Source organism: Felis catus, chromosome B1, assembly GCF_018350175.1.
Source record: "Felis catus isolate Fca126 chromosome B1, F.catus_Fca126_mat1.0, whole genome shotgun sequence".
NCBI classification, from domain to species: domain Eukaryota; kingdom Metazoa; phylum Chordata; class Mammalia; order Carnivora; family Felidae; genus Felis; species Felis catus.
In genome coordinates, this window is record NC_058371.1 from 201630583 (window position 1) to 201647322 (window position 16740).

The 16740-nt window shown below is 62.4% G+C and overlaps 1 protein-coding gene across 8 annotated transcripts in view; it reads right to left on the bottom strand.

Annotated features, from left to right (window-relative positions):
- Window positions 1-9141: 9141 nt before the first annotated feature.
- The window catches only part of AFAP1 (actin filament associated protein 1), a 147602-nt gene continuing 140003 nt past the window's right edge, over window positions 9142-16740 (bottom strand). For all 8 annotated transcript variants that reach the window (XM_023253431.2, XM_023253429.2, XM_023253428.2 and 5 more), the window contains 2 exons: window positions 15602-15763; window positions 9142-13294 (listed from right to left, as the gene is read on the bottom strand). In XM_023253431.2, the coding sequence (XP_023109199.1) occupies window positions 13268-13294; window positions 15602-15763 (189 nt within the window). In that variant the 3' untranslated portion in view covers window positions 9142-13267. The remainder of the gene's footprint in view (window positions 13295-15601; window positions 15764-16740) is intronic.

The following is a 16740-nucleotide window of genomic DNA, read 5'->3' on the forward strand; positions in this document are numbered from 1 at the left end:
CGCTGGGAGCAGGTGGCAATGACGTTAACCTTCAGGGTCACTGGATCAGGAACATGCCACCTGCAAAGCAACGATCCTCCCCAGCAGCTTGTAAGGTCCTTGCATGCAGCTTTCAAGGCTAGCGGAAGGGCCCGGAAGCATCAGCCCATTTGCCAGATGAGGAGCGGAGGCCCCGGGAGGTTGAGGGCCAGGAGGCTGACAGTGCAACACAGCACAGTCCTGGGCCTGCTGTCTCTCTCTCTCTCTTTTTTTTGTTTTAATGTTTTTAACACTCATTTTTGAGAGCTAGAGTGTGAGTGGGGGAGGGGCAGGAGAGGGGGAGACACGGAGTCCCAAGCAGGCTCCAGGTTCCGAGCGGGCAGCACAGAGTCCGACGCGGGGCTCGAACCCACGGACCGCAAGATCGTGACCTGAGCCAAAGTCGGCTGCTCAAACGACGGAGGCCCCCAGACGCCCCAACCATCTCTTGATCTCGGAAGTGCCACCTGGCTTGTCTCTGAGGGGCCAGGAGGCCGGCCCCTGGCCAGTGCTCCGGCCGCGTGTCCACAGCTGCTTGGGACCTTCAGCCGTGAGGTCTTGTCGGGAAAACTCTTGCTTCCCTTCTCTCTTCCACGCCGAGCTTCCATACAGGCCCCTGCACATTTGCCACGTGCTCGCACCCCGTTTCCAGAAGGAGGCGAGCCTGAAGCCGTGTCCGGCCGACAGAGCATGGGGACAGGTGGGAGCCGACAGCCCGACTCCCTGGCTTTGCCCGGAGCAGGTGCCTCAAACACCGGGAGCTCGCACACCCGGGCGTCGTGGGCGCTGGAAGACAGGGCACCCTCTCCGCGGCCGTGGCCCTGGGATCGGGCTGCGGGCGCCGGGACGGGGTGGCCAGAGCAGGAGCTCACCAGCTCAGCCGCCCACCCGGAGCTCGGTTCCCACGACACTGCCTGCTTATGTGGTGGGGGAGGGGCCCCGGCAGCCGCACAGCCGCCCCTGCAGGTCCAGACGGGCCTTAGACGCGCAAACGCCCCGCGAGCCTCAGTTTGCCGCAACGATCGCCAAGCGCCCTTGGTTCCCGCTGGCTGGCCGCGGGTGGCTCAAACGCCGGGCACGGTCCCCGCCTCTCCTGGGCCGCGACCCGTTGGCTCCCCGGGCGCCTCGCTGTTGGAACAAGCTGCTGCCCGCGAGGCTCGGTGGCTTTTGCAGCCCAGGGAGCTCAGACTCGCCAGTTCCAGGCACCGAGTGCGCCGGCCCGGGCGCTGTCCTGACGCGTGCCCGTGACCCGCTGGCATCCCCGTAGCGTCGTAATTGGTCACACACGGTTCCCCGGCTCGGCAGACGGCCCTTCCGCGCTCGTTCTAGAACGCGCCCTGGCCCGCTGCTGGGAAAACACGATCATTCACCCCGTGTGCGGCCGACACGACTGTGGCCCAAACGCTCAGCTGTGGTCACGATCCAACAGCGTCCTGGCTGAGGAGGCGGTGCCTGCCAGCACGGCGGTGACGAGGACAAGGTGACCGCAGTAATGACGACAGCTCCCATTTAGTCTCCGCCACGTGCCAAGTCCGCTGAGGCACTTTCGTGCAGTTTCGCAAAGCCAGCCGCCAGTAGCAGCCCCATCCCACAGTCGAGGGCAGCAAGGCGCCCAGAAACCACGTCAGGTCCCCAGTGAGCGTCCCTAGGAGCCGCCAGCCCCCCTGTGACCACACAGCTCCTACAGAGGAGGTTGGTGAGTGAGGGCAGAGCACGGCCGGGGGAGGCCGCCAGGCAGGGGGCTTCCGGGCCGCGTGAGGATGAACGTGTCCAGGAAGTCACCAAAGGCGAGGCACTAAAGCCAGTGTATATAGTAATGTTTCTAGAATTTTCTTGGGACTCAGTGGAGAGGGGGGACAGCAGCTGTGTGCAAAGTGACGATGGGGGACGGCTTCCTGAAGAGGTGTGGATGGGAGTGAGCAAATGGAGGAGGGGAGAGGGACAGTGTGTCAGGAGAGAAGGGACCGCCTCTCTGCGGTCATACCTCAGGACCAGTGCCCAAGTGCGAGCAGAGGGCCTGCACCGGGCGGGAACAGGGACGCACGGAAGCACCTGGGTTTAGAGCTTCTCTTCCAACTGCACTGTGTTTCCAGGGAATGACAAATGAGGCAGGAAAAGGGGTCAGGGAAACAGGAGAAGGTGTGAAATTGTCATCCGGGAGAGGGAGGAAGTGGATTTGCTGAGGAAGTTGGTAAAATTTCTAGCAGCGAGGAGGCTCCCCTGGCGATTTGAGTCACAGAGTTACGTGGAAAACTTCCGGCGTGGCTCCCTTTCTCCCAACCACTTTCCGCCGCTCAGGTGTTAGGGACATACACATCATTGTCCTCGGGTCACAAAATGGCTGCAGTAGCTCCAGACTTGGCACCTTCATCTCATGAAGTCTAGAGGTGCTGATCAGGTCACATGGCCATCCCGGAGGGAACCCCTGTAGCTCACTGTGTTGGTCTTGAGTCACATGCTCCCCTACCCTCAACCCTAGCGAGAGTCAGGGCCACTGTTTGCCCCTACACTGGGGACAAAGAGCAACCACAGAAGGCTGATGGTGAGGCAGAAGTCAACGTTCGTCTTGCAGCGTCAACGCCAGAATGTGGGATCAGAGGGGACCCTGCCTCAATCCTGGGGGTCATGGAACGCAGCGGGGCAGCCGGGGCTCCGCTCGTGAACCGGAAAACGCTTGGTCTGGAGGGCGCTCCTCCCTCAAGGCTAAGTACCTGGAACAGAAAGCAGGCACAGACGGGGGAGGGGCAGGTGGACAGCACCCCCAGCCTAAGGCGGTTGGAAGGCTGGCCTGTGGATGCAGAGAAAAGGCATATTTTCCGGATGAGCCTATAAAGGAAGCTGGAGGAAATTTTAGAAAGGGCGCGCGTTGTGCCTGGGTGTAACACGCAAGCAAATATCCCTTCTCGGAAGCCGGACAGAAGTGGGCGGGCTGGGCGGGAGGGGGCGTAGAGCAGGGCACACGAGCAGGTTCGTGTGGAAGATAATGCGGGTCAGAGCTCGCAGCGAAGGGAGCGGCGACCGCTGAGGGGGCGGGGCGGGGATCTGAAAAATAAAGGCACGGGGACGGAGAGAGGAAGAGACCCGAAAGAGACCCTGCGAGCGCTCTGGGGTCGGGGGGCCGTTGGTCCACACACGTTGAGCTGAAAAAGCCCAAGCGTGCAGATTCCGCACACGTTTCTGGACCGGACGGGTAAGGACGGAGTGGACAGAACGCTTGCAGGGGGGCTGAGGCTCCTCCCTCGCGCGTGGCTCGCAGGCAGAAGGTCCGGGGGACCAGAGAGACGGGGGCTCGGCGTCGCCAAGGGTCCGGCCGCGGCTCGGCCCAGCTGGCTTTCGTTTGTCAAGGAACTTGGACGACGTCCGGGATCTGGGAACGTTCGAGGCCGCAGGTGCACGTGCCTTCCGAGAAGGAACCACCCCGCTCTCGTGTCAGCCGAGGGGGCTCGAGGCGAGCGCTCTGATGGCAGGGGACCGGCGAGGGCGAAAGGGCCGTGGGAGCATCGATCACCTGAATAAACGCGGAGATGAAGCAGAGCAAGAAGTCAACGGTCCCCGCGCACCTGCCCGAAACCCGGGCGGCTGCGGGACGAGATGCCGGCGACTCAGCGGGCTCCCGCGACCTCCGCTTTGGTCTAGCGACCCGGAGCGCTAGGCCCGCCTGGTCGACCCGGGTCGCTAGGCCCGGGGAGCAGTGAGGCCGGGACTCCGAGCCTTGCTCCTCCTGAGTCTGCGCTGCCCGAAGGCAGTGGGTGCTCACCAAACAGGGAATGAATGAGAGGAGTGAATGAATGCTTTCTCGGGGGAATGAATGAGAGGCGTGAGTGAATGATTCCTGAGGGAATGAATGAGACATGTGAATGAATGATTCCTGGGGGGAATGAATGAGACGCGTGAGTGAATGATTCCTCCTCGGGGGAATCAATGAGAGGCGTGAATGAATGATTCCTGGGGGGGGAATGAATGAGAGGCGTGATTGAATGATTCCTCTGGGGGATGAATGAGACGCATGCATGAATGAATGATTCCTCGGGGAATGGATGAGACATGTGAATGAATGCTTCCTCGGGGGAATGAATGAGATGTGTGAATGAATGATTCCTCGGGGGAATGAATGAGAGGCTCGAATGAATGAATGATTCCTCGGGGGCCCAGGAGCGCCTGTCGGGAGAGAACGTGGCTTCCTTTCGGCCAAAGCTTCAGGGGCTGCAGGACGGGGCCGCGCCCCGTCCCTCTGGTGCATGAGGCAAGTGCGGGATGGGTGTGGCTGTCATTGTCACCATTGGCCGTGGTGGTGGAGGCACCGCTGTCACACCCGTGTTTCTGAACGGCTTCTCCAGGCCAAGCCCCACGCCAGGCGGCTAAGGTCCAGAAGCGGGTGGCCCAGAGCCTGCCCCGAGAGAGCCCCCAGCCCCGGGGACGCGTTTACAAAGAGGCGCGGGAGCCGCAGCTTTGCCGGCTTTCTTGCTCATCCTGTCGGGGTCACGCAGAGGGACGTGAAAGGAGAGCCACATGCACGTGGCTTGAGGCAGCAGCTCACCTGGGCACTGGGGCAGGGCGGGGGGGGGGGACACACACCTGTATGGCACCGGGTACAGAGGGGTCCCCGGGTCGCCCCGGGAGCACTGCTTCTGAGATGAAGGGAGGAAGGGGGGGAACGTGGGGCAGGCCAGCCGCGACGGGCAGGGTCGACGGAGCAGGGTCCTGGGTCAGAAGGCGGGCAGGAAGGGGTGAGGCCCCGCCACTCTGGCGCCTTCTACCGTTTTGTGGGAGCCGATGGTCGCTCCCCAAGGTGCCCTCACGCGTGGTGGGATATGGAGGCCGAGGCTCCCGTGGGGAGAAGAGGTCCTACTGGGGACAGCGAGTCCCGTGCCCACCGCCAGAAATGGGAAGGACAGTGTCTCGGGAGGCGCGTAGTTGACACACACCGTGGAACATTCTAGATCCAGAGTCTAGATCCGCTTGACAGACGTGGGCGGGGTAGGCGGAGGAGGTGGGGGAAGGAAGATGGGGCCGGCTGCCCGGTCTGCTACTTCCTGCTGCCTCCTCTCCCCGCACTCCTGCTCCACGGCCCCCTAGGACCCCTGACACCTCCTGGTGCCCCAGACACCCCTGGGCCCCCCAGGACCCCTGACAATCCCCAACCCCCCGGGACCCCTGACAACCACCGCCCAGGTGTCCCTGGACCCCTGACACTCCCTGGTGCCCCTGACACCCCCGGCCCCCCCAGGACCCCTGACATCCCCTCAGGCCCCTGGGACCCCTGATACCCTCCCTGCCCTGGCCCCCCGGGACCCCTGACACCCCCTGGTGCCCGTGACACCCCGGGGCTCCCCAGGACCCCTGACACCACCCCAGCCCCCCGGGACCCCTGACAATCCCCGCCCAGGTGTCCCTGGACCCCTGACACCCCCTGGTGCCCCTGACACCCCCGGCCCCCCCAGGACCCCTGAAATCCCCTGGCCCCCCTGACCACCCCCCCCGCCCTGGCCCCCCGCGACCCCTGACACGCCCCGCCCTGGCCCCCCGGGACCCCTGACACCCCCCGCCTGGGCGCCCCGGAACCCCTGGGCCCCTTGAAATGCCCCCTCCAGTGCCCCAGGACCCCCAGCCTGGCATCCAGCTGCATCCAGTTCCCATGACTTTACTCCCATCGCAGCGCGAAGCTTACATACGGCAGTCGTGGGGACCCTCAGCCTCCCCGAGAAGACGGGCCGACCCTGCAATGTGGGGGACGCCCACCTGAGGGGCCTGCCGGCGGGGAGGAGCTGGGGAACAAGGCGTGGTCGTGCGTGCGTCCGGCTGGCCTCCCTGTGGCCTCTGCCACCTCCCGTGGCCAGTTCTGCCTGGTGTAGTCGTCAGAGCCTTGAAACACTTCCCTTCCCTGCCTGGAACCCTCCAGGGCCTTCCAGCCCCACCGGGAAACTCCTTTCCGTCCGAAGCAGCCTCTGCTGGTTGCCCCCGCCCCCCTGCACGCCCCCAGCCCAGCCCCCCAACCCAGCAGCACCCCCTTTCGTCCATTCAGCATTTGCCTCCTCCCTGAGCCCCTCTTCAGGGGAGCCTTGCTCTGTCTGCACAGGGTGGACCCCACGGTGGCCGCAACGGCCACAGCTCAGAGACGTCACCCCTGGGGCACTTGTGGGGAGGACCGGGCCTTCCCTTCCACGGGCGCAGCTGTGCCTGCACACAGGCTTGGGCTCCTTGATGGGGACGGGGTGCTGACTGCCCCACCTCCTGCTCGGGGACCCAGTCACCAAAGCTGGACTGTGTCCCCTCTGACCCGCAGCCGAAAGCACCGAGCTGCCCCACCTCCCCTGGGCTTGAGGGCCCCGCGTGGTCTGCGCTCCCCCCGCGCCCGCCCTGCCCGCTCCCGCGACGGCCCCTCGTTCCTGCCTTACGGCCTGCGGCCTGGCTTCCCTCAGCCCCACGGGAGCGGGAACCCTCATGGTCCGTCCGCGTCCCCCGCCCGCCCTGTGTCCAGAACAGTCTTGGGCGCAGGACGTGGCTGTCGGCCTGCTCCCCCTCCCCGCCGGCCACTGCCCGCTGTGACCCAGGGTGGAAGCGGGTCGAACCCATTTCTGTGCTCCCAGCGCCCAGGACGGCCTGGCCAGGTGCTCAGGAGAGTCTGTTCAACAAAACCGGTCGGGGCCCGAATGTGTCAGGCCCGATGAGGTGCTTCTCCCGTGGCTGGAGGGACTCGGGAAGGACGAGGCACCGCCACCCGGGGCGTCGGGCCCTCCCACCGCTGCTCTGCTCCGTCCGGCCCCGGGAGACGCGCAGCAGCGTCGGGCTCGGAGCATCGGGCCCCAGAGTCCTTTGCGGCCGCGGCCGCCAGTCGGCCCTCTAATGTCCACCCGCCGACGAGCGAGGCAGAGAGAGAGGCCCCCTCAGAGACAAGCCAGATGGCACTTCAGACACCAAGAAAGAAGAGAACGAGGCAGAATTCAAACCGGGGACCGCCGACCGGCAGGGCCACGCGGGGCAGCACCGGGGCCGGTCAGGAGGCACAGGGACCGGAGAACCGGGTTCACAGGAAGGAGCAGGTGGGCCGGCACGGACAGGCCCGGGATTGGCGACTCGGAATGATTTCAGCAGGCTCTGGGCCGCAGAGGTCCTGCGGGGACCAGGGAAGGGGGTGGTGGCCCAGAGCGTAGGGGCCCCACACGGGAGGCGGTTGGGGGCTGGGCTCCAGAATGCTTGGTCTGCACGTGAGAGCGTGCTCGCAGGCGAGCCCTTCACCATCTCCAGGAACTGGCTGGGCAGCCCTCAGCTCCGTGCACCCCCACCCCTGTGCACAGCTCGAGGGCAGACCAGCCCTCTGGGAGGTCAGGGCCGGCTGGCACCAGCCCCCTCCCAGGTCAAGAGGTGAGCGTACCTGGGTGGGTACCCCTCCTGTGTCTCTCACCCCCCTTCTTGACCAGTTGGTCCCTTTGCACGAAAAGACAGCCACTCATCATAAGATCGATGAAGTTCCCATCATGAAATTTCTGGATCCCAGACACCAGCTAACGTCTTCCCTGCTTCCGCTTAAGGAGCTGGGCTCCTGATTTACGCTGGTGAGGCTTTGTGTCGCCTGCCCCCCGCCCCAAGTTATAACGCACATGATGAGTATCCTGAGTCGTCTCTGGGCTCTTCTGGCTGAGCTTTAAAAGAAATTAAAGAGGCACTTCCTGTTCCTTCGTCAACCCAGCGGGGCGTGACCTGTGTTCGAGACCTGAGAAGGAGCCTCAGCCAACGCGGACTTACCAAATCTCCCGGGGGGACAGACTGCCCGGGGTGGGGTGGGGGGACGGCTCATGTTGGGGCAGCGAAGGCTCTGTCCCGGCTCCTGCGTGGGGTTACACAGGGTTACGGCCACGCCGAGACCCCCCCTCCACCTAAGACGGATGGAACGAAAGGCCCTTTTGCCATCTGTGACGGGCCCAGCCCCACCCCACACCACAGGGAGACAATTCGGGGCAAGGGGCACCCTGGAAGGTGGGTCTGGGCGGGCACTCGGGTCACCCGGACGTCCCTGGGTCCCACATACTCGTGCAGCGACTCCAGCTCTCGCCGACCCGGGGTCAGACCCGGGCCCCCTGCTTGTCGAGCGGGACTTCCACCCTGCGGACCCCCCCTCACCTTGCCAAGGGCGGCTCCTCGGACCCCAGGGTCGTCTTGTCCAACGACCGGCCAGCCCCGCAGCTGGGGCCGTCTCCTGCCCGTGCCAGCCCTTCCTTAGGCAGGACCAAGTCAAGGAGAGCTCTGGGGGCAGGAGCCGGCCACCTGGCGGGGGCGGGGCTTGGTCGGCGCCACCTGCGGCTCAGACTGGGCGCGTGCACCCGCGGGGGGCATCCCTGCCTCTCTGCACCGCCGCGAGCCGGCCTCGGGCTGTCACTCTCACTCAGGCCCCGGCCGGCGGCCGTCTTCCTTCCTCCAAACAGACATGGGGCCATCCCACCCACGCGTGGAGCCCCGGACGTGCCCCACAGCTCCTTCTTCTCCACAGGACGCGGGGGGCCCTCCGGTCTCTCCAGCCGCTGGTCTAGACTCACCTTCCACCGACCCCCCTCGCCACCCCCCCCTTCCCGTGTCCTCACGGCTGCCCGCCTTGGCCCGAGCGGCCCCTGTTCTCACTCTCCACCCTCCGCTCCTGCCGCTGCCTCCGACGGTGACGTCCTTCCCTTTTGCCTCGCTCCTTGCCGAACTCCTATTTAAACACCACGGCCTGGCTCAAGTACCCACCCTCCTGCACACCCTCCCCACCGTCTCGAAGGCCGCCACACCTTTCCTGGAGATGCCGGACGTCTCCACGCGGCCCTGCACTCGCCGGGGACGTCCCGGCTCACTGTGGACGTGAGCGAGCCCCCGAGAGCAAGACACGTCTGATTCGTAACCTGGCCCGGAGCCCGGCACTCAGCAGGTGCACAAGCGTTTCTTCAGTTCGGGTCTGTAGACTACGAACCACTTAAAAACACAACAGCTAAGGCTCTTTCATGAAAGAGGGTCCTGCGGGTGGAAACAAAGCACAGCCCCCACCTGCTCCTCCACCTGCTCCTTCTCCCCCCCCCCCCCATGGAGACTGCCCGCAACTCGCCCCGTTCCCGGCTGCTCTGCAAACCGAGTGAGCGAGACCCGGAGGCTGGCTGGACGCATACTGCTTTATTGATAACACACAAATGAGGCACGCCGGAGGGCGCCAGTCCGTGCGCTACACCGTGTAAAACAGTAGAAAAATCAGTTAGTAAAGCAGAAAATTCAAGTGATTTACTACAATGTGGAGCAAACGGCCTGAAAACTGGTATCTCCATTGGCAGTTTCCACTGGTAAAAGTTCTTACTTCATGAATTAAATACATTGAGAAATACAGTGAAAATCTATTTACAATCATTTAAAATGGGCACCGGTGACATATTTAATTAAAAAAAAAATCTTTGATGCTTCTAGTTTGTTTTTTTCAAAGAGAATTTTAAATATGACTTTAGCTTTTTTTTAAAAAATACAGTAGGAAATAATTACAATCTTAATATGAAAACATTTTACAACTTATAGCCGTGGTCAATTAATGCTAAATATAATGCAAAAGTTGGTGTTAAAATTTGAAGTCACTGCTTCCCTTCTCACTAGAAATCAAATACAAAGATTATTTCATTAAAAACACCTTTGGTCCCTAAGAATCACGATCTGACGATCCCATGTTGAAAATACCTTCCATGGCGACAGCTCAGAACGCCTGGGGACACACGCCCGCTGCAGGAAAGGGGACTTTTCTGGAAGATCGCAGCTGGAACTGTTTCACAAAAGATGGGGCGGCGGAATCGAGGGAGCCCGGCGACCCCTGGGGCGCAGCCACCTGCCTTCACCCCGGACACGCCGCCTGGGGGCGCTCGCGGGAGAGGCTGAGCCCGCCTCTGGGCACGCGGTATCGTTCACCGTCACGTCTTCACAGTATCAACCCGGCCCTCCATGGGGACAGCAAGCAGCCAGCAATGACAACAGGAACAAAGAGTAATTGCTCTCTTTAAAACGACACGACAGACTTAAAATTTTTCCCATTAAAAAATTATGTTAGAAAAAAAAAAAAAAAGAGGGCAGCCACAGTGGGCCATGTGAGCGATGCCGCCTTGCCCCTCGGCAGGTCCTGTCACACGCCTCGGCCAGCAGACCGAGTGCATGGCCAGGTGTGTGGCCAAGATGAGGCTTCCAGCCAGAGGGCACGCGGGGACGGCTGCCATTCCCTTCTGGACAGAAAAGATGTGACCACAGACAAATGGGTCCTGCCCAAGACACCCACCCATGCTGCCCCCAGGTTGATCCCCTTGCAAAGCTGCACACAGGTTCCAGACTGTGGCTGTGAGTGAACAAGTCTGAGTCTCCTTCCTGGGCGCGGCCTTCAGGCCTGAGGGCACAGACCGCTCCAAACAGACTCGACAAAAGGTAAATCCACAAACCATTCGGGTGGTTTGTTGAAACGCATGTGGGGGAGATCAGGCTTGGCAACACAGAGGTGTGCGGATGAACGGGATGGCGGGGGGGGCAGGACGGGTTCACACCACGGCGTGAAAGGTCACCCAGAGAAGACTCCAGAAAGCTCCACGGCCATCTGGGCTGCTCCCCAGACCCACACTGGTTACCCTGTGGCCGGCAAGGGTGTGGCCAGCTTGCAGGGCCTTGCCCAACCCTCTACAGACTCTGAACAAAGGAAAAGTGACCTTCCCACCTATGCCCACGCCAGGTGACCATTTTCTGCCCACCTGTGCCCACACTGAGGTGACCATTTGCTTCTGTGCAAAAGGCTGCTGGGTGACTTTCAAACGTTACAAACACAGAAGGCGGGAGGGGATTTTGAAGGTGGATGACATGTGACCAGAGGCAGCGCCTGGAGACTGATGGTGTGGCTTCAAGTGCTAATGGAAGTGGCCCGTCACCCGCAGAGCTGGCCCCATCTGCGAGCCCCCCACGTGCCTCCCACTTTGGGTCAGGGCCCCGTCATGGTCTGGCCATCACTCCATGAACGGGACCGTCTGTTACGGCTCGGGTGACGTCTCCAGTGGGACGTGACCGGCACCCACGCAGCGAGGGACCCTCAGCCCGCTGCACACGTCACCTCGCCGGGCAGGGCCCGAGCCCTGGGGTGCTTGGGGAAGGTGGTAAAATGACATCGCTGTCAGGATTCTGACAAGATGGCTAATGTGTGTCTAATATATACAGACATAAATTAAAAACTCTATTTATTGAACATATACAAATAAATAACTTAATTTGAAGCAAATCCCTTCACCTAACTTTCTGACCAAATCTAAAGACATCGAGGGGAACGCACAGCAAAGGAGCCCAACGTCAGCAGACTTGCTCTCCACGCGACCCCCAGAAGTGGCTCCGCGGGACGCAGGACCCGCCTGAGCCTGGTGGCCCCTTTAAAGGGTTCGTGGCTGTGAAAGTGAATTTAAAACCTGGCGTTTTAGACACCAGTTTTGTTCGTCAGGAGCGTGAGGACCAGGGTCCGAGTCCTAGTCCGGGCTCTGGCTCCAACGGGCTGTGTCCTCGGGCAAACTCATGGGGATGAGGGTTAGCACCGCCTGGGGTCTCCCCGGCTGTGCTGTCCGTGGTCGGGTGCGCAGGCTGCACACTTTCCCTCCTGATGGCCCTAACCTGGCAGCTGTCTCGGGCAAAGTCGGCCGTCAAGCAGAGAGGCCCCAGCGCCTTATGCTGAGAAACTTTACTGGACCGGAAGGCAGCAAAAATCTACGGTGGATCAAACCTTTTGCTTTTACAGAAACTCAGTTTCATAGAAGGAAGGCAAGGCGGTCCAGCTTCCCACATGGACGACAGCAGTGCTGGGAAGACGGGCCCTGAGGTCTTGGGGCATTCCCCCTCGATGTCCCAGGGGGTCGAATGGGCTGGGTGCTGGGGAGATAGGTCTCCACCTGCTAACGGGTGACGGGGGCCCTGAGGGACAGGCCAGGCGACAGCTGGGTCTCCGCTCGGGCCCAGCTCCACAGCTCACACTCCCTGCTGTAAACTGTCTCGCTAAGGTCACAGGCAGCCTCAGGACCCCTAAGAAGAAAGGGCGGTGGGAGCCGTGGCAGAGCCCAGGACAGGCTATGCGGGCGCCTGGGGGAAAGGCAGGGCAGACTGCTTCTTGTCTGCGGTTCCGCATTTGGCGGGGAACCCGCGGCGGATGGAAGCCTTGCTCCGCCGCGGCTCCACATGGTGCAGGAAATGACCTCCACGCGTGTGTGACGCGTGCCCCGAATCTGTCTGCAGAGGGGTCCTGGGGTGACCACTTTTATTCCATCGGTAGCTGCACCCCCCATTACTGAGGATTCCTGAGAGGGTCCCTCTGGAGACACAGCAGATTACCTGGCTCTGAGAAACGCCACACGGGTGCAGGGACCCGACCCCGGCCCGCGGGCCTGGGAGCAGCCCAGTGCCCCCGCGCTCCCGGTCTGCGTGCGGGAGGCAGGGCCGTGCTCTCGTCCTGCACGAGGATGCTCTGGTTCAGTGGCCGGGCGGCTTCCAGAACCTGCTTCTCTCACGGGACTGGCCTGTCTGTAAGTGGAGGTTTCACTGTAATCCTGCGAGGCACCTGCGGGCTCTGAGTGGCAGGCAGGGTCGGGGACAGCGGGGAAGGGGACAAGGACACACACTGGTGAGCAGCAGAGACATTCCGCTGCCTTTCAAAAGCAGTACAAATAATTAATAAAATATGGTACAGAACCTCTGAAGAACCCTTAGAGCTAAGTGCAACACATGATAAAAGGAGAATTTTTTAAGGTTTAAAAAGAATGGCAGCTTTTCACGTCACGGTGACAAAAGCCTTTGTCCAGAAAAAAGACGGTAAAAGGGGAAAGATGCTTCACAGCACAGGTGCGTCACGTGCCCGCCTCCAGTGACGAGGGGGACGGGCGCGTGGGGAGGGACGCGGAGACCCCGGCCTCTGGGCAGACGGGCAGGGCAGTGCCCCTGCCCATGCCGGCCGCGCTCACCCGCGAGGGCCCGGGTCTGGGCCCGGGGGGGGCGCTGCGGGGCCGGCACTCCCGGAACCCGGGAAAGGGGTGCAGCTCCCCGTTCGCCACGGGGCTCCTTCCCGTCCTCTCTGCTCTTTGGCAAGTGGAGGCGGAAGCCAAAGTGTTACCAGGAAGTCTCTTTAAGGGGGACGTGAACAGTAGCGAGAGTGCGCGCGGGCGGGCGTGGGCGCTGGCGTCCGAGCTTGGTCACAAACCCTCGCGTCCTGTGCCGCGGCCACGCGGGCGGGGCGTCCTGCCGTGCTCTACGTCCCGTTCTTCAGCTCCCATTCCTAAGTGTGGCGAGAGGAAGGCACAGGTCACGGTGGCCGGGGGGCCAGGAGGCAGGGCTGCGCCCCGGGGACGCGGGCCGCCTGCAGTGTGGGGACCGGCACGGCGGGGAGAATGGCCATCCCACCCGGGAGACAGACCCACGCGAGGGGCCGCCGGGAGGTGCAGGGAGGGGGTGTGTGTGGGCGCGGGGCCGGGGGCCGAGCGGGCGGCCGCGCTCCATCCCCCACGCCCCGGGGGGCAGCGCTGGCCACGTGCACGCGACTCCTGCTGGACTAACGGGGCTTGTTCACTGCGCACCTGCGCACATCGCATCAAACGGGGGATTTCTCACCTTTTCTGGGGTCAAAAGTTGAAGCTTAATTACAGTTAAAAGCACAGCTTTGGCCAACGTGCCGGAAACAGAAGCAAAACCGAGCCGCCCTCATGCCCAGGAAACCACGTGTGGGCACGGTCAGGCAGGCTGTGCAGACAGAGGACCGGCCTCCAGTGCTGCCTCCCTCGGCCCTTCTGCTGCTTCCCCAAGACGGCCACGTGGGCAGGTGTCCACCGTGAAAGCCAGGAGGCCGCGTCCCCCCCCCCCCCCCCGCCGTGGCTCACGATGTGCCCCGGGGCCGTGCAGGGTTTAGAGAGAAGACGGGTGTGCGTGTTGTCCATAGAAGCTTCCACGTGTCTCTCCGACAAGTTTAGCAAAGGTAATGCAATCGCCAGGCGCGGGTCACAGTGGCCAAAGCCAGGAGGGACAGAGAGAGCTGCACGAACACACCGAAGCAGGCCAAGGTGGGAAGGGAGACCACAGCCCTGCAGGCCCTCGCTGGAGAGTCTGCGGAGAGGTCGGGCGCCACCGCGAAGCAGCCTGGCACCCGGCACCTCCGGAAGGGTTTGCCTGTGGAGGCCCCAAAGGCACGCTGGGGCCATGGCACCAGGCTTCCAGAACACCCCTCAGCGTGCAGGTTTCCTGACAGAGCCGGGGGAGCACCGGGCCTGGAGCTGAAAGCCCGTGTGACAGGTGCCTCCCACCATCCGGGTTCCCATCGGGACCCGGAAGTCACTTAAGGGATGCCATCCGGGCTAACCCCTCCCTGCCCAGAACGAGCCGACGGTCCTGGTCCTCAGAAAGGGGCTGGGGTGGACCCCTGAGAGCACGCGTGTGATGCCCCTAAGTGTGGATTACTGTTCCCAAAGCCCCTGGCCCTGACCCCAGCCATGAGGCCCCTGTCGCCTCCCAGGGATCCCGGGAAACCCCTGTGCGACCCCCCCCCCCCCGTGAGGGACCCGCAAGCAGGGACAGCGGCTCCCCTCTGTGCGCCTGGGCTGGCGTCAGTGCTGCCACCCATCTGAACCGGCCGAGGTCACGGAGAAGCGGCAGGAGCTGCCGTCCCCAAGCCGGGGGGCCGCCGGGCGACCCCGGGGCATACAGCTGGATGGGGGGCTGCCGCGGCTCAGTGGTAAATCTGATTTCTTCCACAGGAAACAAAATAGCTGCTACACTCTTACCGCACGGCTCATCTACAAACAATTAGCGGGACCAGGGGGGCTGGCTCTGTGCGCTCCCCGGGGGGCTAACGGGCACCCGGCAGGGGCACCTCTCAGCGGTCAAGGGTGTGCCAGGGAGGACGTGCCCGCAGCCACAGCCGCCAGCACCCACCGTGGGCACCCAGAGGGCTGCTCTCACCCACCCACAGCCACCACTCAGGAGACACTGCATCTCTAGCCAGGTCGGGCGGGTTCTGACGGCGACGAAGGGCCCAGAGGCGGCAAAGGGAGGCTGCCCGCCGCCACACGCGTCAGAGCAAATTACATGCATCTGATGAATTAAGGTAATTGCTCCCAGCCCGACTTCTCTGTATGCCACGCTTGCGGTCACCGCAGTCAAGAACCGCTCACTTTGACAAACTGTAACGGATTTAACATTTTCTGAGAGTTTTCGGTCTAGCATCCCAGCTTGTCAGGGCCGATCCCAGGCAGGAGACTGGAGAGCACAGGTGGGCACAGGGGTTCACCCTGTGCCCCCAGCACCACCGGCAAGGCAGTGGGGCAGCCTGGACTCTGAGAACCAGAGGTCACGTGGTCCAGTCCCCACCCCAGGTCCGCCCAGAGCCACAGTTGCTAGGGACACCAGCTGGTCGGTGCCCTGAGCTAGGTTCTGGGGCTCTTGGCCTTTGAAAAGGAGGAGGACCCTGAACGAGGCCCTGGCTGTGGGGATAACGGCGAGGCCCTTGGAGCTCCCCCCCCCCCGACCTGTCCCTCCCACGGCAGCCAGCACACCCTGGGGCGGGTGCGCCCGCACACGGGAGGGCAGAGCTCACCTTGGCCTTCCGCAGCACGTGCCCGCGGCAGGGGGAGCTCCCGGTAGGCTGGCTCTTCCGCAGCACGGCCGCGCTGTTCACCGGCACCGGGCCCTCGGCATCGCTGGTCTCGCAGCTGGACATGGGTGAGCTCTCCAGAGTCCGATGCCTAAAAACTGGAGACTGTCAACGCAGAGAGAAGGCCCCTCATGAGGTATGGTTTCCAGGCCATTGGCATTTTCCAGCAGGAGAATCATTCATTTAAGTTTTTTAACATTTATTTATTTTTGAGAGACAGAGAGAGAGAGAGAGAGAGAGAGAGAGACAGAGCACAAGTGGGGGAGGGGCAGAGAGAGACGGAGACACAGAATCCAAAGCAGGCTCCAGGCTCTGAGCTGTCAGCACAGAGCCCAACACGGGGCTTGAACACACGAAGGGTGAGATCACGGCCTGAGCCAAAGTCAGATGCTCAACTGACTGAGCCACCCGAGCACCCCGAGAATTGTTCATTTTAAAGAAAACACATGGGTTTTGGAAACAGGCAGAGACAACAATGACAATGTCGCTGCATGGTTAGCACCCGGCTCTGAGAGCACCTTTGAAACACCATTTCAGACGGGACGACTGGTCGAGTTGGGCAGCTGTCCATTTGCACGGTGCTTTGTACCTTCAGAGAGCTCTGCGTGCCACCAGGCAGTGAAAGTCACTGTGACCGTGGCTGGTGGCAGCGCAGAGCTCCCTGGAGTGACCCCAGCCCGGATAATCCTGCAGCCCATACAGCTCGTGGACACCAAAGGAAGACGTCTTCTGAAAGGCTTAGCGTGTGACCAAATGTGCCTACAATTGGCAGCACCCCGCCCCTCCCCCCCCCAACGAGGACACAGGCTGCTCCCTGGGGAAGAGGACTAGTGGGGAGCAGTGCCCACCCCGATGGGGGCCCAGGACCAAGCTCCCCATCATGGCGGCATAACACATGGTCGCATCTGGTTGGGTCATACGGCACGCCACTGAGTAGAACACTGCTTCAATCACCACTCAGTTGGGTCACTTGGAACCCCCCACGGGGGCTGCTGGCCCTGGATGCCAAGCAGCTAGCTGTAGCCATGTTCCGGTTCACTTGGACGTGCTTTTCAAAGGCCATGCTGGCCAGGAGGGAGCGG